The sequence below is a fragment of the Oncorhynchus keta genome, chromosome 25, assembly GCF_023373465.1.
Source record: "Oncorhynchus keta strain PuntledgeMale-10-30-2019 chromosome 25, Oket_V2, whole genome shotgun sequence".
Taxonomy (NCBI): Eukaryota; Metazoa; Chordata; class Actinopteri; order Salmoniformes; family Salmonidae; genus Oncorhynchus; species Oncorhynchus keta.
In genome coordinates this window covers 31,379,916-31,405,623 of record NC_068445.1, presented here as the reverse complement: position 1 = coordinate 31,405,623, position 25,708 = coordinate 31,379,916, and the positions used below count along the sequence as shown (strand labels likewise).

General features: G+C 47.8%; 1 protein-coding gene across 25 annotated transcripts in view; it reads left to right on the top strand.

Moving 5' to 3' along the window:
* LOC118358514 (zinc finger SWIM domain-containing protein 6-like) overlaps window positions 1-23,508 on the top strand; it is a 76,076-nt gene extending 52,568 nt beyond the window's left edge. Inside the window, exons 6-17 of one of the 25 annotated variants that reach the window (XR_008079102.1) lie at window positions 1,021-1,191; window positions 3,455-3,601; window positions 3,824-3,970; window positions 6,687-6,947; window positions 10,445-10,580; window positions 15,141-15,298; window positions 15,407-15,570; window positions 15,673-15,754; window positions 18,047-18,982; window positions 19,063-19,081; window positions 19,115-19,147; window positions 19,214-23,508. Coding sequence is in view for 2 of the 25 variants with exons in the window: in XM_052479098.1 (XP_052335058.1) it covers window positions 1,021-1,191; window positions 3,455-3,601; window positions 3,824-3,970; window positions 6,687-6,947; window positions 10,445-10,580; window positions 15,141-15,298; window positions 15,407-15,570; window positions 15,673-15,754; window positions 18,047-18,912 (2,132 nt within the window). In the remaining 23 variants the exon portion in view is untranslated. Of the gene's footprint in view, window positions 1-1,020; window positions 1,192-3,454; window positions 3,602-3,823; window positions 3,971-6,686; window positions 6,948-10,444; window positions 10,581-15,140; window positions 15,299-15,406; window positions 15,571-15,672; window positions 15,755-18,046 lie in introns of all 25 variants that reach the window. The other 24 variants (XR_008079101.1, XR_008079100.1, XR_008079095.1 and 21 more) reach the window with 24 other exon arrangements.
* The last annotated feature ends 2,200 nt before the right edge of the window (window positions 23,509-25,708 follow it).

The following is a 25,708-nucleotide window of genomic DNA, read 5'->3' as shown; positions in this document are numbered from 1 at the left end:
TGTCTCTCTCTCCCTCCCTCCCCTCATTCTAATGCTAGTTTCTCCCTCCCTCCCTCCCTTCAATCTAATGCTAGTTTCTCTCTCTCTCTCCCTCCCTCCCCTCAATCTAATGCTAGTTTCTCTCTCTCTCTCCCTCCCTCCCCTCAATCGAATGCTAGTGTCTCTCTCTCCCTCCCTCCCCTCATTCTAATGCTAGTTTCTCCCTCCCTCCCTCCCTCCCTTCAATCTAATGCTAGTTTCTCTCTCTCTCTCCCTCCCTCCCTTCAATCTAATGCTAGTTTCTCTCTCTCTCTCCCTCCCTCCCCTCAATCTAATGCTAGTTTCTCTCTCTCTCTCCCTCCCTCCCCTCAATCGAATGCTAGTGTCTCTCTCTCCCTCCCTCCCCTCATTCTAATGCTAGTTTCTCCCTCCCTCCCTCCCTTCAATCTAATGCTAGTTTCTCTCTCTCCCTCCCTCCCCTCCCCTCAATCTAATGCTAGTTTCTCTCTCTCTCTCCCTCCCTCCCCTCAATCGAATGCTAGTGTCTCTCTCTCCCTCCCTCCCCTCATTCTAATGCTAGTTTCTCTCTCTCTCTCTCTCCCTCCCTCCCTTCAATCTAATGCTAGTTTCTCTCTCTCTCTCCCTCCCTCCCCTCAATCTAATGCTAGTTTCTCTCTCTCTCCCCTCAATCTCTCTCTCTCTCACTCTCCCCTCAATCTCTCTCTCTCTCTCCCCTCAATATCTCTCTCTCTCTCCCTCCCTCCCCTCAATATCTCTCTCTCTCTCTCTCTCTCTCCCTCCCTCCTCTCAATCTCTCTCTCTCTCTCTCTCTCTCTCTCTCTCTCCCCTCAATCTAATGCTAGTTTCTCCCTCCCTCCCTCCCTCCCTCCCTCCCTCCCTCCCTCCCTCCCTCCCTCCCTCCCTCCCTCCCCTCCCTCCCTCCCTCCCTCCCTCCCTCCCTCCCTCCCTCCACTCAATCGAATGCTAGTTTCTCTCTCTCTCTCCCTCCCCTCAATCTAATGCTAGTTTCTCTCCTTTCAGAGTTGCGTCCCCACAGGACGGTGTTCACGCGGGCCATCGAGGCGTGTGACCTCCATTGGCAGGACCGCCACCTGCAGCACATTATCGCCAGTGGCCTCTACGCCAACTATTGTTACCACGACAACCAGGATGGCTCGCTCTTCGACACACGCGGATGGCCCATGTGGCACGGTGAGTGTGTGTTTTTTTTTGGGGGGGGGGGTGTGTATCGGGATGATGGGTGTGTAAAGAGGACAGTGTGGATGGTGTTTGTGTGGGGTGGTGGTGTTTGTGTGGGGGTCAGTGTGCGTGTGTGTGGGGGCGGTGTCGGGGTGGGGTATGGGGGCGATGTGTGGGGGGCGGGATGTATGTATGTATGTATGTATGTATGTATGTATGTATGTATGTATGTATGTATGTGTGGGGGCGGTGTCTGTGTGGGGCAGGGGCGGGGTGTATGTGTGTGTGTGTGGGGGCGGGGTGTGTGTGTGTGGGGGCGGGGTGTATGTGTGTGTGTGGGGGCGGGGTGTGTGTGTGTGGGTGTGTGTGTGTGTGTGTGTGTGGGGGCAGTGCGGTGTGTGTGGGGGGTGTGTGTGCGGGGCTGTGTGTGTGTGTTTGTGGGGGTGTGGTGTGTGTGGAGGGGAGTGTGGGGGGGTGTGTGAGTAGATGATGGACGGTGGGTGTGTGTATGGATGGTGCGTGTTTGTGTGGACTGTGGACGTGGGTGTGTGTTTGTTTGGACGTATATGTGTGGGGGCGGTGGGTGTGTGTGTGTGTGGACAGTGGGGATCTGTGTGTGTGTGTGTGTGTGGGTGGACGTGGGGGTGGGGTGTGTGTGTGTGGGTGGACGGTAGGGGGGGTGGACTGTCGGAGTGTGTGTGTGTGGACTGTCGGTGTTTGTGTGTGTGTGGACTGTCGGTGTGTGTGTGTTTGGACTGTCGGTGTGTGTGTTTGGACTGTCGGTGTGTGTGTGGATTGGCGGGGTGTGTGTGTGTGTGTGGACTATCAGGGTGTGGTTGTGTGTGTGTATGGAAGGTTGCGTGTGTGACGTTTTTTCTGTGTGTGTCTGGACGGTGTTTCTGTGTGTGTGGACAGTGTGTGTGGACGGTGTTTCTCTCTGTGTGTGTGGACGTTGTGACTGTGTGTGTGTGGACGTTGTGACTGTGTGTGTGTGGACGTTGTGACTGTGTGTGTGGTCGTTGTGACTGTGCGTGTGTGGACGTTGTGACTGTGCGTGTGTGGACGTTGTGATGGTGTGTGTGTGTGGATGTTGTGACGGTGTGTGTGTGGACGTTGTGACGGTGTGTGTGTGGACGTTGTGACGGTGTGTGTGTGGACGTTGTGACTGTGTGTGTGTGGACGTTGTGACTGTGTGTGTGTGGACGTTGTGACTGTGTGTGGACGTTGTGATGGTGTGTGTGTGTGGACGTTGTGACTGTGTGTGTGTGTGGACGGTGTGTGTGTGGACGTTGTGACTGTGTGTGTGTGGACGTTGTGACTGTGCGTGTGTGGACGTTGTGACGGTGCGTGTGTGTGGACGTTGTGACGGTGCGTGTGTGTGGACGTTGTGACGGCGTGTGTGTGGACGTTGTGACGGTGTGTGTGTGGATGTTGTGACGGTGTGTGTGTGTGGATGTTGTGACGGTGTGTGTGTGGATGTTGTGACGGTGTGTGTGTGGATGTTGTGACGGTGTGTGTGTGGACGTTGTGACGGTGTGTGTGTTTGTGTGGACGTTGTGACGGTGTGTGTGGACGTTGTGACGGTGTGTGTGTGTGGACGTTGTGACGGTGTGTGTGTGGACGTTGTGACGGTGTGTGTGTGTGGATGTTGTGACTGCGTGTGTGTGTGGACGTTGTGACTGCGTGTGTGTGTGGACGTTGTGACTGCGTGTGTGTGTGGACGTTGTGACTGCGTGTGTGTGGACGTTGTGACTGCGTGTGTGTGTGGACGTTGTGACTGCGTGTGTGTGGACGTTGTGACTGTGTGTGTGTGGACGTTGTGACTGTGTGTGTGTGTGGACGTTGTGATGGTGTGTGTGTGTGTGTATGTGTGTGTGTATGGACGTTGTGACTGTGTGTGTGTGTGTGTGGATGTTGTGTGTGTGTGTGTGTGGACGTTGTGACTGTGTGTGTGTGGACGTTGTGACTGTGTGTGTGTGGACGTTGTGACTGTGTGTGTGTGGACGTTGTGACTGTGTGTGTGGTTGGACGTTGTGACTGTGTGTGTGTGTGGACGTTGTGACTGTGTGTGTGGACGTTGTGACTGTGTGTGTGTGGACGTTGTGACTGTGTGTTTGTGGATGTTGTGACTGTGTGTGTGGTTGGACGTTGTGACTGTCTGTGTGGACGGTGCGTCTGTGTGTGTCTGTTGCCCTTTGTCAATATGAGTGGTCACAAGCCAAAAGCCTTATAGAATGTGATCAAGACACGTAGCATCTGTCTCTTTCGCTCTCAGAACACGTTCCGACGGCGTGTGCTCGGGTGGACGCCCTGCGTTCCCATGGTTACCCCCGTGAAGCGCTGCGATTGGCCATTGCCGTGGTGAATACACTACGGCGGCAGCAGCAGAGGCAGCTGGAGCATTTCCGCAGACATAAGAAAGGTCAGACTGTCCTTAAGTGACCGAATATGAATATTATACCACTGTTCTATACCCCCATTAAGTACTAAAGCGTTGTCCACCAATTTAATGGGACTTTTACCTGCTGAAAACGTTTCTACAATAAATAGTTGAGGCACACGGTGTTTGTTGCTAATTGGGACGTTGCTGCAGCCTAATAGGTTTGTGAGCGGTAGTTTACATGTGTTGTCCTGTTCGTGACAGAGCTGCTCCATAAAGGTATCACCTCCATAACCAACATGGAGGGCTGGGTGGGTCACCCTCTAGATCCCATCGGCACCCTGTTCAGCACCCTCACTGAGACGGGACGGGGGGCAGAGGAGGGGGCCAACACATGCCTTGACCTTTCAGGTACTAAACATATTCATCTAGTCTTCTGTCTCTCTCTCTACTTTTCTTTGAATTTTTTCTTCTCATCTCCCTCACTCAGATGGTCCCTCTACCTCTCACCCCTCACCATTCACTCACATTCCTCTTGTCTTTCTCTTTTCTCCTCTCCTAGTCAAACATAGTCAAGGCATACCCTAAGCTTGGCCCAGTGATATGGAAAAAAAGTATCTGGAGATCTCGGGCCTGTCTCAAATACTGTGGTCAAAGGTAGTGCACTATATATGGAATATGGTTCTATTTGGGACAGCCTGACCCTCAGTGGTGTGGAATAGGGTTCTATTTGGGACGGCCTGACCCTCAGTGGTGTGGAATAGGGTTCTATTTGGGACGGCCTGACCCTCAGTGGTGTGAAATAGGGTTCTATTTGGGACGGCCTGACCCTCAGTGGTGTGGAATAGGGTTCTATTTGGGACAGCCTGACCCTCAGTGGTGTGAAATAGGGTTCTATTTGGGACGGCCTGACCCTCAGTGGTGTGGAATAGGGTTCTATTTGGGACAGCCTGACCCTCAGTGGTGTGGAATAGGGTTCTATTTGGGACAGCCTGACCCTCAGTGGTGTGGAATATGGTTCTATTTGGGACGGCCTGACCCTCAGTGGTGTGAAATAGGGTTCTATTTGGGACGGCCTGAACCTCAGTGGTGTGGAATAGGGTTCTATTTGGGACGGCCTGACCCTCAGTGGTGTGGAATAGGGTTCTATTTGGGACGGCCTGACCCTCAGTGGTGTGGAATAGGGTTCTATTTGGGACGGCCTGACCCTCAGTGGTGTGAAATAGGGTTCTATTTGGGACGGCCTGACCCTCAGTGGTGTGGAATAGGGTTCTATTTGGGACGGCCTGACCCTCAGTGGTGTGGAATAGGGTTCTATTTGGGACGGCCTGACCCTCAGTGGTGTGAAATAGGGTTCTATTTGGGACGGCCTGACCCTCAGTGGTGTGAAATAGGGTTCTATTTGGGACGGCCTGACCCTCAGTGGTGTGAAATATGGTTCTATTTGGGACGGCCTGACCCTCAGTGGTGTGGAATAGGGTTCTATTTGGGACGGCCTGACCCTCAGTGGTGTGGAATAGGGTTCTATTTGGGACGGCCTGACCCTCAGTGGTGTGGAATATGGTTCTATTTGGGACGGCCTGACCCTCAGTGGTGTGGAATAGGGTTCTATTTGGGACGGCCTGACCCTCAGTGGTGTGAAATAGGGTTCTATTTGGGACGGCCTGACCATCAGTGGTGTGAAATAGGGTTCTATTTGGGACGGCCTGACCCCTCAGTGGTGTGGAATAGGGTTCTATTTGGGACAGCCTGACCCTCAGTGGTGTGAAATAGGGTTCTATTTGGGACGGCCTGACCCTCAGTGGTGTGGAATAGGGTTCTATTTGGGACGGCCTGACCCTCAGTGGTGTGGAATAGGGTTCTATTTGGGACGGCCTGACCCTCAGTGGTGTGGAATAGGGTTCTATTTGGGACGGCCTGACCCTCAGTGGTGTGAAATAGGGTTCTATTTGGGACGGCCTGACCCTCAGTGGTGTGGAATAGGGTTCTATTTGGGACGGCCTGACCCTCAGTGGTGTGAAATAGGGTTCTATTTGGGACGGCCTGACCCTCAGTGGTGTGAAATAGGGTTCTATTTGGGACGGCCTGACCCTCAGTGGTGTGAAATATGGTTCTATTTGGGACGGCCTGACCCTCAGTGGTGTGGAATAGGGTTCTATTTGGGACGGCCTGACCCTCAGTGGTGTGGAATAGGGTTCTATTTGGGACGGCCTGACCCTCAGTGGTGTGGAATATGGTTCTATTTGGGACGGCCTGACCCTCAGTGGTGTGGAATATGGTTCTATTTGGGACGGCCTGACCCTCAGTGGTGTGGAATAGGGTTCTATTTGGGACGGCCTGACCCTCAGTGGTGTGAAATAGGGTTCTATTTGGGACGGCCTGACCATCAGTGGTGTGAAATAGGGTTCTATTTGGGACGGCCTGACCCTCAGTGGTGTGGAATAGGGTTCTATTTGGGACGGCCTGACCCTCAGTGGTGTGGAATAGGGTTCTATTTGGGACGGCCTGACCCTCAGTGGTGTGGAATATGGTTCTATTTGGGACGGCCTGACCCTCAGTGGTGTGGAATATGGTTCTATTTGGGACGGCCTGACCCTCAGTGGTGTGGAATAGGGTTCTATTTGGGACGGCCTGACCCTCAGTGGTGTGAAATAGGGTTCTATTTGGGACGGCCTGACCATCAGTGGTGTGAAATAGGGTTCTATTTGGGACGGCCTGACCCTCAGTGGTGTGGAATAGGGTTCTATTTGGGACAGCCTGACCCTCAGTGGTGTGAAATAGGGTTCTATTTGGGACGGCCTGACCCTCAGTGGTGTGGAATAGGGTTCTATTTGGGACGGCCTGACCCTCAGTGGTGTGGAATAGGGTTCTATTTGGGACGGCCTGACCCTCAGTGGTGTGGAATAGGGTTCTATTTGGGACGGCCTGACCCTCAGTGGTGTGAAATAGGGTTCTATTTGGGACGGCCTGACCCTCAGTGGTGTGGAATAGGGTTCTATTTGGGACGGCCTGACCCTCAGTGGTGTGGAATAGGAGGGAGCCTCCAAACCTCAAAGAACAGATAAACTGACTATTGAACATTGACCTCTCTCTCCCCCCTTTCTCTTGTTTTTCTCTTCTCTCTCAGACTGTTCCAGCGTGGTGAGTCATGCAGAGCTGCAGCGGTTTCCAGTGCAGCGTTTGCTAGGCGAGGGGGAATCGTACGTGGCGCTGGCCGTAGAGACTGCTCTGATTGGCTTAGGCCAGCAGAGGGTGATGCCTGACGGGCTGTATGCCCAGGAGAAGGTGTGTCGCAACGAAGAGCAGCTATTAGCCAAGCTGCAGGAAGTGGAGCTGGATGACATGCTGGTCAAGATCTTCCGCAAGCAAGCGGTCTTCCTGTTAGAGAGTGAGGACACACTATTGGTTAAAGTGTACAATAATCTACCATAGGGTTGCATTGGATATGTGTGTTACTGTAGCTGTGAAAGCAGAAAGGGCTTTTTCTCTTTCCTTCCTCTCTCTCCTAGTCTGTCATTTCCTCTCTCCTATTCTCTCCTTTCCTCTCTCATAGTCTCTCCTCTCCTCTCTCCATAGTTTCTCCTTCCCTCTCTCCAGTCCTAGTCTCTCTCCTCTCTTCTCTCCTAGTCTCTCCATAGCTTATCCTTCCCTCACTCCAAGACTCTCTCCTCTCTTCTCTCCTAGTCTCTCCATAGCTTATCCTTCCCTCACTCCAAGACTCTCTCCTCTCTCCAAGTCTCTCCTCTCTCCATAGTTTCTCCTTCCCTCGCCTCACAAAGTAACACCGGGGACATTGTGTTGACACAGACAGATTGTACTATAATCTTGTACTGGGACAGAATGTGACTGCTGGGGTTTGGTTGTGGGAGAGATGGTGGCCATCTCGGAGACCCAGCACTCAAACTGCCAGTCCCACCCTAACTTCTGCCTCTGCCTAGGACAACCAACTACCTTTGGCCTGGTTGGTAATTGAGTCCCAGGCTGTGTTGTGGTTGGGGGGCCTGTTCAGTGTAAAAACCCCGCGGAGGCAAGGGGAGGGAGGCCTAGTCTCCCATTCAACACGCCATGGAGAGCGCTTTGTGATGCGTGACCCTTTCTCGTCTGGACTAGGAGGAGGAAACTATGAAAGCCACCGTCTTAGCTACTTAAAAACACACACAAGTATACTGTACGCAATCATTCTCCATTCTTTTTAAACACATTTAAAAATATATATACACTGCTCAAAAAAATAAAGGGAACACTAAAATAACACATCCTAGATCTGAATGAATGAAATATTCTTATTAAATACTTTTTTCTTTATATGGTTGAATGTGCTGACAACAAAATCACACAAAAATGATCAATGGATATCAAATGTATCAACCCATGGAGGTCTGGATTTGGAGTCACACTCAAAATTAAAGTGGAAAACCACACTACAGGCTGACCTGACTTTGATGTAATGTCCTTAAAACAAGTCAAAATGAGGATCAGTAGTGTGTGTGGCCTCCACGTGCCTGTATGACCTCCCTACAACGCCTGGGCATGCACCTAATGAGGTGGCGGATGGTCTCCTGAGGGATCTCCTCCCAGACCTGGACTAAAGCATCCGCCAACTCCTGGACAGTCTGTGGTGCAACATGGCGTTGGTGGATGGAGCGAGACATGATGTCTCAGATGTGCTCAATTGGATTCAAGTCTGGGGAACGGGCAGGCCAGTCCAGAGCATCAACGCCTTCCTCTTGCAGGAACTGCTGACACACTCCAGCCACATGAGGTCTAGCATGGTCTTGCATTAAGAGGAACCCAGGGCCAACCGTACCAGCATATGGTCTCACAAGGGGTCTGAGGATCTCATCTCGGTACCTAATGGCAGTCAGGCTACCTCTGGCGAGCACATGGAGGGCTGTGCGGCCCCCCAAAGAAATGCCACCCCACACTATGACTGACCCACCTCTAAACCGGTCATCTTAGAGGATGTTGCAGGCAACAGAACGTTCTCTACGGCGTCTCCAGACTGTCACGTCTGTCACATGTGCTCAGTGTGAACCTGCTTTCATCTGTGAAGAGCACAGGGCGCCAGTGGCGTATTTGCCAATCTTGGTCTTCTCAGGCAAATGCCAAACGTCCCTCATACCACCCTCATGGTGTCGGTTCTGTTTGTGGCCTGCTGGAGGTCATTTTGCAGGGCTCTGGCAGTGCTCCTCCTGCTCCTCCTTGCACAAAGGCGGAGGTAGCGGTCCTGCTGCTGGGTTGTTGCCCTCCTTCAGCCTCCTCCACGTCTCCTGATGTACTGGCCTGTCTCCTGGTAGCGCCTCCATGCTCTGGACACTACGCTGACAGACACAGCAAACCTTCTTGCCACAGCTCGCATTGATGTGCCATCCTGGATGAGCTGCACTACCTGAGCCACTTGTGTGGGTTGTAGACTCCGTCTCATGCTACCACTAGAGTGAAAGCACCGCCAGCATTCAAAAGTGACCAAAACATCAGCCAGGAAGCATAGGAACTGAGAAGTGGTCTGTGGTCACCACCTGCAGAACCACTCCTTTATTGGGTGTGTCTTGCTAATTGCCTATAATTTCCACCTGTTGTCTATTCCATTTGCACAACAGCATGTGAAATGTAATACATTTATCTTGGTCTCATCAGACCACAGGACATGGTTCCAGTAATCCATGTCCTTAGTCTGCTTGTCTTCATCAAACTGTTTGCGGGCTTTCTTGTGCATGATCTTTAGAAGAGGCTTCCTTCTGGGATGACAGCCATGCAGACCAATTTGATGCAGTGTACGGCATATGGTCTGAGCACTGACAGGCTGACCCCCCACCCCTTCAACCTCTGCAGCAATGCTGGCAGCACTCATACGTCTATTTCCCAAAGACAACCTCTGGATATGACGCTGAGCACGTGCACTCAACTTCTTTGGTCGACCATGGCGAGGCCTGTTCTGAGTGGAACCTGTCCAGTTAAACCACTGTATGGTCTTGGCCACCGAGCTGCAGCTCAGTTTCAGGGTCTTGGCAATCTTCTTATAGCCCAGGCCATCTTTATGCAGAGCAACAATTCTTTTTTTCAGATCCTCAGAGAGTTCTTTGCCATGAGGTGCCATGTTGAACTTCCAGTGACCAGTCAGTATGAGGGAGTGTGAGAGCGATGATACCAAATTTAACACACCTGCTACCCATTCACACCTGAGACCTTGCAACACTAATGAGTCACATGACACCGGGGAGGGAAAATGGCTAATTGGGCCCAATTTGGACATTTTCACTTAGGGGTGTACTCACTTTTGTTGCCAGCGGTTTAGACATTAATGGCTGTGTGTTGAGTTATTTTGAGGGGACGGCAAATTTACACTGTTATACAAGCTGTACACTCACTAATTTACATTGTAGCAAAGTGTCATTTCTTCAGTGTTGACACATGAAAATATATATACTCAAATATTTACAAAATGTGAGGGGTGTACTCACTTTTGTGATATACTGTATATATATTTCACCTCTATTTAACCAGGTAGGCCAGTTGAGAACAATTTCTCATTTACAACTGCGACCTGGCCAAGATAAAGCAAAGCAGTGCGACACAAACAACAACACAGAGTTACACATGGAGTAAACAAACATACAGTCAATAGGGAAAAACAATCTACATACAGTTTGTGCAAAAGAGGTGAGGTTAGGGAGGTACGGCAATAAATAGGCCGTAGTGGCGAAGTAATTACAGTTTAGCAATTAAACATTCTCCTTAACTCCACCAATGTTAAATTAAATGCATTTCCTGTTTTTGCAACTGATATTTCTGTCTTTGTTCCATCAGCAAACTGTTTCACCCTGACTTCCTGTCTGAACCACGTGTCTTCTGTCCCGTGTTCTTCTTCTCTCCTTGTCCCTCCAGGTGGGCCGTACAGCGGCCACGGAGAGATTGTCCACAGAGAGAGTGTTCCCATGCACACCTTCACCCGCTACCTCTTCACCTCTCTCCTACCTCACGACGCTGAACTGGCGTACAAGATTGCACTCAGAGCCATGCGGTGAGGCTCTCTTTTATTATTAGTTGCAGAGTGGCTCTGTTTTGATATTGTTTTTGGAAGGGGGAGCTGGATCAGTGAATATGAATGATGTTAACGAGATTTTAATGACTGTGTTATGAGATGGCTCTCACACACCTGGTCAACAGTGTCAGGACAGCTACATGGCTAATACCAAAACCTCTCTGCCATTGGCTTCGCATTGAGATGCTTTGTGAACACTGCCAACACTGGCGACGCTTAATGATTGTCAATGAATGAGAGCTACGTCACGTATAATTGGGCACTGAAATATGCAAGCCGAAAAACTTTGGCTTGAGTAGTGCCCAAACTATACCGTAGTCAGCCCTCGCCTCCCGCCCTCCCAACCCGCCTCTCTCCCCACCCAGCCCTGTGTAAGGAGAGGGTGAGGTAGAATATTGTGGCCACGTCTAGCTACTCCAGGGACCTGGGTGTCTGTCTGTCTGTCACATAATAAATGTGTTCATTATGTGGTGCTGGTTTAATATGATAGCAGCGTATACCTTCCCTCTCCCACGGGACAGGGGCTGCTGGTTAAATATAGAGGCCAGGTAAAAGGACTGGCTTTTATCAACCCATTAGAACACTATGATAGACTTACACAGCCTCTCCTTATTCAAACCACTGCTTAGTGCTAAGGAGTTCTATAGCTCAAGGAAGTAGTGTGTATGTACTGAACACACACCCTGCTGATTTCACTAGTGCAGGGGTGTTGGAATATCACCTGAATTTATGAAGATTGGTATCCAGCTAGTGTGAAATGACTGTTCCATGTAGCCTCCACTGATAGTCTGCGGTGGCTTGGGGAGCTTTTGTATATCAGGAAGATGTCTTGAGAAGAGGTTTCCAGCGGCTCCTGTGATGGATAGATTGGGGAAGTGAAATGACGTTTGTGAAGTGTTTACTTTGTCTGAGGGTGAAAACCAGGAGGTAAAGAGTTCAGTAGTCTCACTGATGTTCACCAGAAACCAGGACCAGACTATGAAAGAACTGGATATATAGTTGCTCTCTTTCACTTCTATCTATTTTGCATTTGGAAAGTATTCTGACCCCTTCCCTTTTCCCACATGTTGTTACGTTACAGCCTCATTCTAAAATAGATTAAATACATGTTTTTCCTCATCAATCTACCTACACACAATATCCCATAATGACATCACAATACCCCATAATGACAAAGCAAAAACAGTTTTTTTTTATTGTTGCAAATGTAAAAAACAGAAACCTTATTTACATAAGTATTCAGACCCTTTGCTATGAGACTCGATATTGAATTCAGGTTCATCCTGTTTCCACTGATCATCCTTGAGATGTTTCTACAACTTGATTGGAGTCCACCAGTGGTAAATTCAAGTGATTGGACATGATTTGGAAAGGCCCACACCTGTCTACACAAGGTCCCACAGTTAACAGTACATGTCAGAGCAAAAACCAAGACATGAGGTCGAAGGAATTGTCCGTAGAGCTCTGAGACAGGATTGTCGGCACAGATATGGGGAAAGGTAACAAAGAATGTTTGCAGCAATGAAGGTCAGCAAGAACACAGTGGCCTCCATCATTCTTAAATGGAAGAAGTTTGGAACCACCAAGACTCTTCCTAGAGCTGTCCGCCTGGCCAAACTGAGCAATCGGGGGAGAAGGGCCCTGGTCAGGGAGGTTACCAAGAACCCTATGGTCACTGACAGAGCAGAGTTCCTCTATGGAGGTGGGAGAACCTTGCAGAAGGACAACCATCTCTGCAGCACTCCACCAATCAGGCCAGACGGAAGCCACTCCTCAGTAAAAGGCACATGACAGCCCGCTTGCAGAGATGGAATGGTGGTGGCAGCATCATGCTGTTGGGGTATTTTTCAGCAGCGAGGACTTGGAGACTAGTCAGGATCGAGGGAAAGATGAACGGGGCAAAGTACAGAGAGATCCTTGATGAAAACCTGCTCCAGAGCGCTCAGGACCTCAGAGTGGGGTGAAGGTTCACATTCCAACAGGACAACGACCCTAAGCACACAGCCAAGACAACGCAGGAGTGGCTTCGGGACAATATATGTTCCTCTCCCCCTCTCTCTCAAAGCATCCCACCCTGCTGTGACAGGGCGCAATAGTGCCTCAGGACCAATCTGACACCAGAGCTGCCCTCATCAGTCGCTTGGGACTGATGGTGTGTTATGGCTTACTGTTAAATGGATTCAAGTCAAGGCTAAGTGTCTTCATGAAAGTATGTGTGTTCCCACTTGTGCCAGTGAATAGCTAGCTTTTCGTCGGACGCCGACTGGTAAAACGCATCAGGAGGGCGGTCACGTGTGCTAACAAGGCAGAGGTCCTGAGTTTGCTCTAGTTATGGGAGGAAGTGAGCAGTGTGACGTACTTTACACTAGCAATGGATTTGTTTTGATGTGGAATAGATGATGCCGCTTCTGTGTCATTGCATTGAACAACAATATATTTTTTAACTTATTGAACCTTTATTTAACTAGGCAAGTCAGTTAAGAACAAATTGTTATTTACAATGACGGCCTCCCAATGGCAAAAGGCCTCCTGCGGGGACGGGGGCCTGGGATTCAAATAAATAAATACAATCTAAATATAGGACAAAACACACATCACAACAAGAGAGACAACTCAACACTACAAAGAGAGACCTAAGACGACAACATAGCAAGGCAGCAACACATGACAACACAGCATGGTAGCAACACAATAACAACATTGTAGCAGCACAAAACAGGGTACTAACATTGTTGGGCACAGACAACAGCACAAAGGGCAAGAAGGTAGAGACAACAATACATCACACAAAGCAGCCACAACTATCAGTAAGAGTGTCCATGACTGAGTCTTTCTTTGAATGAAGAGATTGAGATAAAACTGTCCAGTTTGAGTGTCTGTTGCAGCTCGTTCCATTCACGAGCTGCAGCGAACTGAAAAGACGAGCGACCCAGGGATGTGTGTGCTTTGGGGACCTTTAACAGAATGTGACTGGCAGAACGGGTGTTGTATGTGGAGGTTGAGGGCTGCAGTAGATATCTCAGATAGGGGGGAATGAGGCCTAAAAGGGTTTTCTAAATAAGCATCAACCAGTGGTTCTTGCGACGGGTATACAGAGATGCCCAGTTTACAGAGGAGTATAGAGTGCAGTGATGTGATGTGATGTGATGTGTCCCTATAAGGTGCATTGGTGGCAGATATGACGGCCAATAGCCCAGACAGTTCAGATTTTGACTCAAACATGAAGTACTTTCCAAGCTTGGCTTCTAAAATCTCCACAATCAGTCCCCACCAGTGGGTCTCTGTAAGGCACACAAAGGTATGAATGTTGACGAGGGTTCCATGTTTAGGGAGAGACATTTTGCTTACTTCCACCCCAGCAATGGTCCAGAATCCCCCAGTGTTTCATCAGATCTTTAGATGTGTTTGGAACGGACCCTTTGTCATCGGCACGTCTCCATTTCACACCAAGTCTCGTCTTGCTTTCGCTCACCTTTATCTAGTCAGACTGTTGGCCAGGCGTTTACCTTGTCTGGGCCTGACATACTTCAGCTAATAATCAACATTAGAACCAGACTTGGAGGTATTTCTCACGTAGCAATAGTGTCTCTGGCCCTTTTCTCTGAAATCAAACTGCCATTTAGCATAGTCTTGTAACGTTGCTTTTATGTGTGTGGGTGGGTGGGTGGGTGGGTGGGTGGGTGGCTGGGTGGGTGGGTGGGTGGGTGTGGGTGGGTGCATATGGGTTTGATGTGTGTCTAGGCATAGAGGGCTGGAAGGTGAATCCGCTCATTTCCCCATGGACTCAATTAGCTTTGTGATTGGTTGAGATCTGCCCAGGTTCTCTTCTCTTTCCAAGGCAGCAAGAGAGACCTTTGCAACTGGGCTGGAAGATGAGGTTTGAAACTGAGATGAGCTGCCCACAGTAGCACACATAAAGACAAGAATATTGTATACTTCAATGTCTGTCTGTCTGCAGATGCGTACCTATAAAGCCTGTTTACACTAGGGCTGGGTGATTCATCGTCTTTTAATGTACACTGGTATGGATCCACATACCGGTATGGATCTTTACAATACTGTCTATAACGGTATTTGTATAAAGTGCTAAGTAAATGAAAAGTTCTACAAATTGGACTATTTAACTGTCAGTTTGGTTGAGTATAAAACCATAAGAATAGAGAAAGACATTAAAACAACTTATAATGAACTTACTGCCATCCTAGGGTCATGCACAACTCATAACATATTTAGACTTTTATTATTCGGAAACAGAAAATGCTATCAAAAAGTAAGAAAAATATTGTGATATATTTTGGGCCAGCAGGTATAGCAGGCCTATGTTCTTAATTACCAGTAATTCAAGTGAAGAAAACAGTCTATGCTACTGTTGCTTCAGTTCTGTAATGAAGGACTTGGTTGGAAGTAAATTGCAGTATGCCAACACCTTTAATGTACTCCAGAACACTGACACAATCTTGCTGATTATACTTTGTACACGTGCTTGTGTTTGTGTGTGTTTGATCCACATCAGCCTTGTGGTTTTTCTGTGCTCCTCAGGTTGCCTGTGTTGGAGTCCACAGCCTCGTCAGGTGACCTGTCGCGACCCCATCACATGGTGTCTGTGGTCCCTAACCGTTACCCTCGCTGGTTCACACTCACCCACATAGAATCCCAGCAGTGTGAACTGGCCTCCACCATGCTCACTGCAGCCAAAGGTATATACACACACACACACACACACACACACACATACACAAACGCACACATACATACATTTTGGTCCCTTTGTCATTGTACTGTATGTGGTTGTTCTGTTGGTCCAGGTGATAGTCGTAAGCTGGAGACTGTACTAGAGTCCATCCAGAAGAACATCCATTCCTCATCTCACATCTTTAAACTGGGCCAGGATGCCTTCAAGATCGCTACTCTGATGGACAGCCTGCCAGACATCACACTGCTCAAAGTCTCACTGGAGCTGGGGCTGCAGGTACACACACACACACACACACACACACACACACACACACACACACACACACACACACACACTTGCACCTCTCTACCATCCCTAACTGTCTCTCATTCACAGGTGATGAGGATAACCTTGTCTACGTTGAACTGGAGGAGGAGGGAGATGGTACGGTGGTTAGTTACCTGTGCCACTGAAGTAGGTAAGTGTACAACGTTTCCCTTCCTATGATATACCACAAAGCGTGAGCTCCAGAATGATCAGGACAGTGACACATGTTGGATTGTTTTGGCTCTCTACTCCAGCACTTTGGATTTGAAATAATACAAGGGGGGTTCTACTAAACAAATGTATGAAAAGTTAGAGACATAAATATCATACACCCCAAAAATGCTAACCTCCCCTGTTATTGTAATGGTGAGAGGTTAGCATGTCTTGGGGGTATGATATTTGTGCCTCTAACTTTCTCCCTCATCATTATTCACAATTAATTCAGGATTATCCGTAATCATGGTAACATCCACATTAATGTAGAAGTGTTCAGATACATGTTCTATTCTTATTTATAATAAAAGTGACTCCAAAATGACACAATACATTATTTAACATTAATTCATTCTATTGGGCGTAAAACACATCTGTGGTGAAAGGTGGCAGTGCTAGAGCGGTGTTCGTCAGACCATGAGACATCTGTGGTGAAAGGTGGCAGAGCTAGAGCGGTGTTCGTCAGGCCGCGAGACATCTGTGGTGAAAGGTGGCAGAGCTAGAGCGGTGTTCGTCAGACCGTGAGACATCTGTGGTGAAAGGTGGCAGAGCTAGAGCGGTGTTCGTCAGACCGCGAGACATCTGTGGTGAAAGGTGGCAGAGCTAGAGCAGTGTTCGTCAGACCGTGAGACATCTGTGGTGAAAGGTGGCAGAGCTAGAGCGGTGTTCGTCAGACCGTGAGACATCTGTGGTGAAAGGTGGCAGAGCTAGAGCGGTGTTCGTCAGACCATGAGACATCTGTGGTGAAAGGTGGCAGAGCTAGAGCGGTGTTCCTCAGACCATGAGACATCTGTGGTGAAAGGTGGCAGAGCTAGAGCAGTGTTCGTCAGACCGTGAGACATCTGTGGTGAAAGGTGGCAGAGCTAGAGCGGTGTTCGTCAGACCATGAGACATCTGTGGTGAAAGGTGGCAGAGCTAGAGCAGTGTTCGTCAGACCATGAGACATCTGTGGTGAAAGGTGGCAGAGCTAGAGCAGTGTTCGTCAGTCCATGAGACATCTGTGGTGAAAGGTGGCAGAGCTAGAGCGGTGTTCGTCAGACCATGAGACATCTGTGGTGAAAGGTGGCAGAGCTAGAGCAGTGTTCGTCAGACCATGAGACATCTGTGGTGAAAGGTGGCAGAGCTAGAGCAGTGTTCGTCAGTCCATGAGACATCCCGAATATCGGTCTTCTCACGAAAATGTCTGTAGTATCCAAACGGTTTGGCCTACAATCAAAGATAAGACTCTCGCGAACTTGGTGTTTTGCTCTACGACCCCCCACAAGCGTCTTGGGACTGGTCTGAAGTCGGTACAGCCAATCTGCCAACTTATGTCTGTAGTGTTTGAGTACACACTAATATGACCCCTCTGAGGGAAGGTGAGTCTCTCAAGAACACGTACATGCTGGTTGTTTTGCTATACAAGCTCACAAGACTCGTCTAAAGGTCCCCGGTACCAGTTGTAAAAAATGATGTGTATATGGATTATAGGTTAGTGCCTAAAATAAGGGGTTAAATGTACAAATATATGTGTGTGTATATATATGAAACATATTCATTAAAAAAAAGACAGAACGGTGAAGATGTCATACAGAGATGTTTTTGTTTGGTTAAGAAATGTGTCCATTTATTCTAATGTCGGGCTTCTTTCGGTTCCTAAATGCTTTACATATACTTTATATAATGTATGTATATATATATATGTGTATGTATGTGTGTGTGTGTGTGTGTGTGTGTGTGTGTGTGTGTATATATATGTATGTATATGTATGTGTAAAATGTTTCCTGATCTTTCTTATACTGTATCTCACTCAGATATAGGACAGTCACTTCAGAACAAACTTCCTTTAGATTTTTTGGGGGGACTATCTTGTTCCATGTAGTGAATCTGTTAATAGCAGTGATGCCAAATTCAATGTTTCTTCAAATAAACCCCTTAAGGGGTCTTACATTTCAATATCAAATAGCTGAATGATCCCTGCTATGGCCATCTTAAAACAATTCCGTACATTACTTTAGTAGAACCCCCTTTTTATTATTTCAAATCCAAAGTGCTGGAGTACAGAGCCAAAACAACATCAGATGTGTCACTGTCCCAATACTTTTGGAGCTCACTGTATTTAGTTCATATTTAGTTCAGTATGAGAGCTTCAAAATAAATATTGTAATTCAAATTACTCTGCTAAATCTCTGACTTCTCGTTCTTGTGTGTGGTGTGTGTGTGGTGGGTGTGTTTGTGTGTGTGTGTCAGGGGTGTATGCGTTGGACAGCATCATGCAGAGTTGGTTCACCCTCTTCACCCCGACTGAGGCCACCAGCATCGTGGCCACCACCGTCATGTCCAACACCACCATCGTCCGGCTGCACCTGGACTGTCACCAGCAGGAGAACCTGGCCTCGTCCGCCCGGACCCTGGCCCTGCAGTGTGCCATGAAGGACCCCCAGAACTGTGCCCTCTCCGCCCTCACGCTCTGCGAGAAGGACCACATAGCCTTCGAGACGGCCTACCAGATCGTTCTGGATGCGGCTGCCACGGGGATGAGCTACACACAGCTGTTCACGATAGCCAGGTACATGGAGCACAGGGGGTACCCTATGAGGGCGTACAAGCTAGCCACGCTAGCCATGGCTCATCTAAACCTCAGCTACAACCAGGATACCCACCCAGCCATCAACGACGTGCTGTGGGCCTGCAATCTGAGTCACTCGCTAGGAAAGAACGAGCTGGCCGCCGTCATCCCCCTGGTGGTGAAGAGTGTGAAGTGTGCCACGGTGCTGTCGGATATTTTGCGGCGGTGCACACTGACCACACCGGGGCTGGTGTCCTCACTGCACAGCCGTAGGAACTCTGGGAAGCTGATGTCACTGGACAAAGCTCCTCTCAGGCAGCTGCTGGATGCTACCATCGGGGCCTACATCAACACCACGCACTCTCGCCTCACGCACATCAGCCCACGCCACTACAGCGAGTTCATAGAGTTCCTGGGGAAGACCCGGGAGACGTTCCTCATGGCCCAAGATGGACACATCCAGTTCACACAGTTCATAGACAACCTCAAACAGATCTATAAGGGAAAGAAGAAACTCATGATGCTGGTGAGGGAGAGGTTCGGCTGACCAGGGTCGGCCTCTAGGGATAGGTTCGGCTGACCAGGGTCGGCCCCTAGGGATAGGTTCGGCTGACCAGGTTCGGCTGACCAGGGTCGGCCCCTAGGGATAGGTTCGGCTGACCAGGGTCGGCCCCTAGGGACAGGTTCGGCTGACCAGGGTCGGCCCCTAGGGACAGGTTCGGCTGACCAGGGTCGGCCCCGAGGGACAGGTTCGGCTGAACAGGGTCGGCCCCGAGGGACGGGTTCGGCTGAACAGGGTCGGCCCCGAGGGACAGGTTCGGCTGACCAGGGTCGGCCCCGAGGGACAGGTTCGGCTGACCAGGGTCGGCCCCGAGGGACAGGTTCGGCTGACCAGTGTCGGCCCCGAGGGACAGGTTCGGCTGACCAGGGTCGGCCCCTAGGGACAGGTTCGGCAGACCAGGGTCGGCCCCGAAGGGGAGGTTCGGCTGACCAGGGTCGGCCCCTAGGGACAGGTTCGGCAGACCAGGGTCGGCCCCGAGGGACAGGTTCGGCTGACCAGGGTCGGCCCCTAGGGACAGGTTCGGCTGACCAGGGTCGGCCCCCGAAGGGGAGGTTCGGCTGACCAGGGTCGGCCCCTAGGGACAGGTTCGGCAGACCAGGGTCGGCCCCGAGGGGGAGGTTCGGCTGACCGGGGTCGGCCCCTAGGGACAGGTTCGGCTGACCGGGGTCGGCCCCTAGGGACAGGTTCGGCAGACCGGGGTCGGCCCCTAGGGACAGGTTCGGCAGACCAGGGTCGGCCCCTAGGGACAGGTTCGGCTGACCAGGGTCGGCCCCTAGGGACAGGTTCGGCTGACCAGGGTCGGCCCCCGAAGGGGAGGTTCGGCTGACCAGGGTCGGCCCCTAGGGACGGGTTCGACTGACCAGTGTCGGCCCCTAGGGACAGGTTTGGCAGACCAGGGTCGGCCCCGAGGGGGAGGTTCGGCTGACCAGGGTCGGCCCCTAGTACTTTTATATTAACTTGAGTCTGCCTTTTGAACTTCTTTGGACTTAAACATGGACAAGTAAAGAGTTGGAAGACAAAGCAAAAGAAGAAGGAAAAAACTATTTCCAGAGCCACACAGTATTATCATTCTTGCTGTTATTGTTATAAACATTATTACTATTATTATTATTACTGTGTACAGTACTATGTGTGTTTTATTTTCAGAAGAGGAAATGTCACGTTGTGAATGTTGCGTGTGTTTTTCCATGTGTGTGCGAGAGGAAAAAGCAGATAACAGAAATGTTTATTATTATTAGCATCCCCCTGTTTTATATCTTGGTTTTATACTGAGTATATGTCAAGTGGCTTAAAATCCCTTGTGCGAAAGCGCTTGTTTAAAAACACATTGGCAGCCTCAAAGAGACACTAGGGCTTTAAAACCACACAGACCTGACTATTGGAAGCACTGCACAGCTCGGCTCCATGAGAAAACCACCATTTAGTATTTCTGTTGACTCGTCACTTGTGTTTTCTCTGTGTCATAGGTATTAGTTAGATTCTAGTTTTGGAAAAATAGTCTTAACAGACTGGTGTTGTTTCAGATGCAGTAATCATAACTATCTGTGTTAGATTAAGGACAACAATGCAGGACAACAGTAATGGCACATGGGCCATAAGATGAGGATATGGAGTATTATCAAGAGTACCAGCATTGTATATATTATGCCAGAAATATCCCACACTGTAACAACAAATCATGTTTACAGTAAAGTTTAGAGTAATGTACCGTTAAACAGAAGTTTCTTTGGAATTCATGGTAACCTTTTTTACAGGTAACTAACTGGCTGCCAGTAAGTTACCGTAAAAACAACAGGATATATATATATATTTTTTTTTACAGTGCACAATGTACTTAAAACCAACAAACCTGTAATTGTGGGTTAGTTACTGGTTCAAGTCTTAGGACTTGACAAGACTAACCTTCACAAGACTAGCCGGGTTACCTGACTGTTTATGTATTCACAAAACTAACCTTCACAAGACTAGCCGGGTTACCTGACTGTTTCTGTATTCACAAAACTAACCTTCACAAGACTAACCTTCAGAAGACTAACCTTCACAAGACTAGCCAGGTTACCTGACTGTTTATGTATTCACAAGACTAACCTTCAGAAGACTAACCTTCACAAGACTAGCCAGGTTACCTGACTGTTTATGTATTCACAAGACTAACCTTCAGAAGACTAACCTTCACAAGACTAGCCAGGTTACCTGACTGTTTATGTATTCACAAGACTAACCTTCAGAAGACTAACCTTCACAAGACTAGCCAGGTTACCTGACTGTTTATGTATTCACAAGACTAACCTTCAGAAGACTAACCTTCACAAGACTAGCCGGGTTACCTGACTGTTTCTGTATTCACAAGACTAACCTTCAGAAGACTAACCTTCACAAGACTAGCCGGGTTACCTGACTGTTTCTGTATTCACAAGACTAGCCGGGTTACCTGACTGTTTATGTATTCACAAGACTAACCTGGTGACCTGGCTGTTTCTGTATTCACAAGACTAGCCGGGTTACCTGACTGTTTCTGTATTCACAAGACTAGCCGGGTTACCTGACTGTTTCTGTATTCACAAGACTAGCCGGGTTACCTGACTGTTTCTGTATTCACAAGACTAGCCGGGTTACCTGACTGTTTCTGTATTCACAAGACTAGCCGGGTTACCTGACTGTTTCTGTATTCACAAGACTAGCCGGGTTACCTGACTGTTTCTGTATTCACAAGACTAGCCGGGTTACCTGACTGTTTATGTATTCACAAGACTAACCTGGTGACCTGGCTGTTTCTGTGTACACAAGAATACAGGCTGGGTAACTAATTACAGTGCCAAAGTTACCAGGGTTCTAGTTGTACAGATGTAGGATCTTAATTGGATCACCTGCAACAGGCAGTTAACCCACTGTTCCTAGGCCGTCATAAATAAAGGTAAAAATAAAAAATACAGGAAATGTTTTACTTGTATTTTGATGTTTAAAGTGGTTTAATTTCCACTTTTCCACAATTTCTGACTTGATTTTCCCTTATGAAAAATGTATCAACCCCTACAAAAATGTCAATTTATTTTATACACAGTTCAAATTTCCTGTTGCTGCAGGATTATTTTCCTGCTGTAGCAAACAGGCTCAAATTAGGATCGCACATCTGTAGAATCGGTGAGTGTAGCTCCAGAATGGGCCAGTGTCAATACTTCTGTGCACGTGGAACCATAGGATAATTAGAATTCCATTATAATACAGTTTTAATAGGCCTATTCTATGTGTATAACCTTCAGCAACTGTCAAAAGACGTTCTCAGGGATTTCTCTAAAACTAACAGGAAAAAGGAAGAAGGAATGAGTACAGGAAACAATGATATGAGCATGTATTGTACTGTGTATGGACGATTCAAACGTATATGTTAACTCATTTATACAGAGTATTCTATGTAATGTGACATACTTGAAGCTGCTGTAGCTTGCTCTTTTTTTCTCTTAGTGTTTTTTCTTTCAATTTCATTTTTTTTTTACCACAGAACACATCACATTGGCCTTGCTAATGGAGGGTCACTGTAGGCTCACAAGGGTAGTGTCAGTACTAAGACATTGGTTCAGATTATCGAACTGCTATCAACAGTTTGATTTGGTGTCTATTCAAGGTATTGGAGCACAGTGAAAATATGATCTTGTTCTCTCAAGGGTTACGTAACACAATGAACAGATGTATGTATTTGACTGATGTACAGTATTCCATTGACATGTCATATGATAACCCGAGCATTGATTTTTCATTACGTGGCATCATAACATTGATCAGCTGTTGAGAAATGACCAACACCCAGTTGTGTATAACTCTGGTCCTCGAAGGACACGGGGTCTTCTGGTTCTCTTCCTTATCTGGTACTCCCAGACTTTAGAGTTATATCTGGCTAATCAGTGGTGTGAAAGCTAGGTCAGTCAGTGATACTAAGTGATCTATTAAAACCAGCAGGGCTGTCACCCTTCAGGACAAGAGTTGTGCTCCACTGAAATGTCCGCTTGCTTCTGAACACGCCACAGACCAGACCACTCTGTGTGTCTTCCTGTACGAGGTCCGGCTATTGTACTAATAACTTGTCTTGTTTCTTTATTTTTCTGTTTTTTGTTGAAGTGCTTTCTCTTTTGTTCTTTAAAGAATAAACAGCCTTCTCTCTTGCCTTGTTTTGAAGTAACCAAACAGGAGTTCTAACAACCAAACACGTTCCAAGAAGTGAAAGCCAAGCCACCTTGGTCCCAGCTTTAGTGTCCTTAATTAGTAACTGAATGGCTCTGTAAACACTGTGCTTTTAACGAAGCATTTCCTCGTGTGTTTGGTGGAAAACTTTGTCCTGTGTGTCTCGTCCTCTAATGAATGGATTTCCTCTTTCTCTCTAGCTGTTTTTTTTCTTCTGTTCATGTAGGAAATGGAATCTTCTGTTTTCACACTTTATTTATTATAATGATACATGTATACATGGTGTATACATGCTTATGAAATTAAGATTTGATTCACCAATATCAATTTATTTATGTAACTAAAATCACTGTTTTATAATCTTTTTTTTGTTTGTCTTAATTAAAGTTAGTTTTTTTAAAGGTACATTTTGGGCTCCTTGGTTTTGTATTCGTGTGGTTACAGTACATCTCATTCTGATACACAAGGTTGCTCGACAGGATGGTCGGCATAGAAACAGACCAGCGAGTGCAACTCAATCAGGAAAATCACTAAGAATCACTCACTGGATCCAGTTGTTCTGTATGCAGTTTTCAACTCTATCACAATAGTATTCAATGACATCCATAGTTTGTGAATCAAATCTGGACCAGTCTATACCACACACCTGTTTACAGGTATGTAGCATGGACAATGTTGCCACAGCATCCCCAATTCCACACAGTGTTGAGAGAACATTGTTTATTAGTTAGTGTGTGTGTGTTTGGGGATTTGGGAACAGGTGGTACTTCCAGACAGACTCCTGACAGCCGTGGGGTCCCCAGACTCCCCCGTCACTCATTAAATATTGACACAAACACTGAAACTGTCTGTGTGTGAACAGTAATAAGGCACAAACACACAGAGGTGGGTACAGCAACGCAGCAGCACAAGCTATGTGTGTGTGTGTGTGTGTGTGTGTGTGTGTGTGTGTGTGTGTGTGTGTGTGTGTGTGTGTGTGTGTGTGTGTGTGTGTGTGTGTGTGTGTGTGTGTGTGTGTGTGTGTGTGTGTGTGTAACCAGTGCATTCGGAAAGTATTCAGACCGCTTCCCTTTTTCCACATTGGTATGATACAGCCTTATTCTAAAATGGATTAAGTCATTTTTCCCCTCATCAATAATGACAAAGCAAAAACAGTTTTAAGTATTCAGACTTATTACTCAAGTGTTGTTGAAGCACCTTTAGTAGCGATTACAGCCTTGAGTCTTCTTGGGTATGACGCTACAAGCTTGGCACACCTGTATTTGGGGAGTTTCTCCATTCTTCTCTGCAGATCCTCTGAAGCTCTGTCATGTTGGATGGGGAGCGTCGCTGCACAACTATTTTCAGGTCTCTCCAGAGATGTTTGATAAGGTTCATGTCTGGGCTCTGGCTGGGCCACTCAAGGACATTCAGAGACTTTGGCCGATGCCACTCCTTCGGTGTCTTGGCTGTGTGTTTAGAGTCGATTTCCTGTTGGAAGGTGAACCTTCACCCCAGTCTGAGGTCCTGAGTGCTCTGGAGCAAGTTTTCATCGAGGATCTCTCTGTACTCTTCTCCCTTGATTGCTCAGTTTGGCCGGGCGGCCAGCTCTAGGAAGAGTCTTGGTGTTTCCAATCATCTTCCATTTAAGAATGATGGAGGCCACTGTGTTCTTGGGGACCTTCAATGCTGCAGAAATGTGTCTTGGTACCCTTCCCCAGATCTGTGTCTCGACACCATCCTGTCTCGGAGCTCTACGGACAATCCCTTCAACCTCATTGCTTGGTTTTTGCTCTGATATGTACTGTCAACTGTGGGACCTTTCCAAATCATGTCCTATTAATTGAATTAAACACAGATGGACTCCAATCAAGTTGTAGAAACATCTCAAGGATGATCAATTGAAACAGGATGCACCTGAGCTCAATTTTGAGTCTCATAGCAAAGGGTCTGAATACTTATGTAAATAAGGTACATTTCTAAAAACCTGTTTGCGCTTTGTCATTATGGGGTATTGTGTGTAGATTGAATCGATTTTAGAATAAAGTTGTAACGTAACAATGTGGAAAAGGTGAAGGTGTCTGAATACTTTCCGAATGTAGGCCTACTCTGTGTGTGTGTGTGTGTGTGTGTGTGTGTGTGTGTGTTGGTACTGTAATTAGGTTAATTTGTTGGCAGTGCACATGGATACTCAGAATGTATATCTTCCTGATGAAAATAACATTGTCACGTATACTCTCCCTGGCGCTCTACGTCACCAGGCTGCTCATTATTACGCACACCTGTCACCATCGTTACACGCACCAGCGCTTAACCAGACTCACCTGGACTCCACCAACTCCTTGATTACCTTCCCTATATATGTCACTCCCTTTAGGTCTGTCCCCAGGCATTGTTTCCTTTTCAGTGTTTCATGTCTGTGCATTGCTTGTGTTTTTTGTTTTGTCCATGTTAGTTTGTTAAATGATTCACTCCCTGAACGTGCTTCCCGACTCCCAGTGTACACTTTACAAACATCAATCAAAGAGAAGTTAGACCTGTCCAATTGTTGTGTTGTCCAATTGTTGTGTTGTCTTGATGCATGTAACATTGACGGTGTTGAGAGAAAATGGATTGTCGGTCAGCT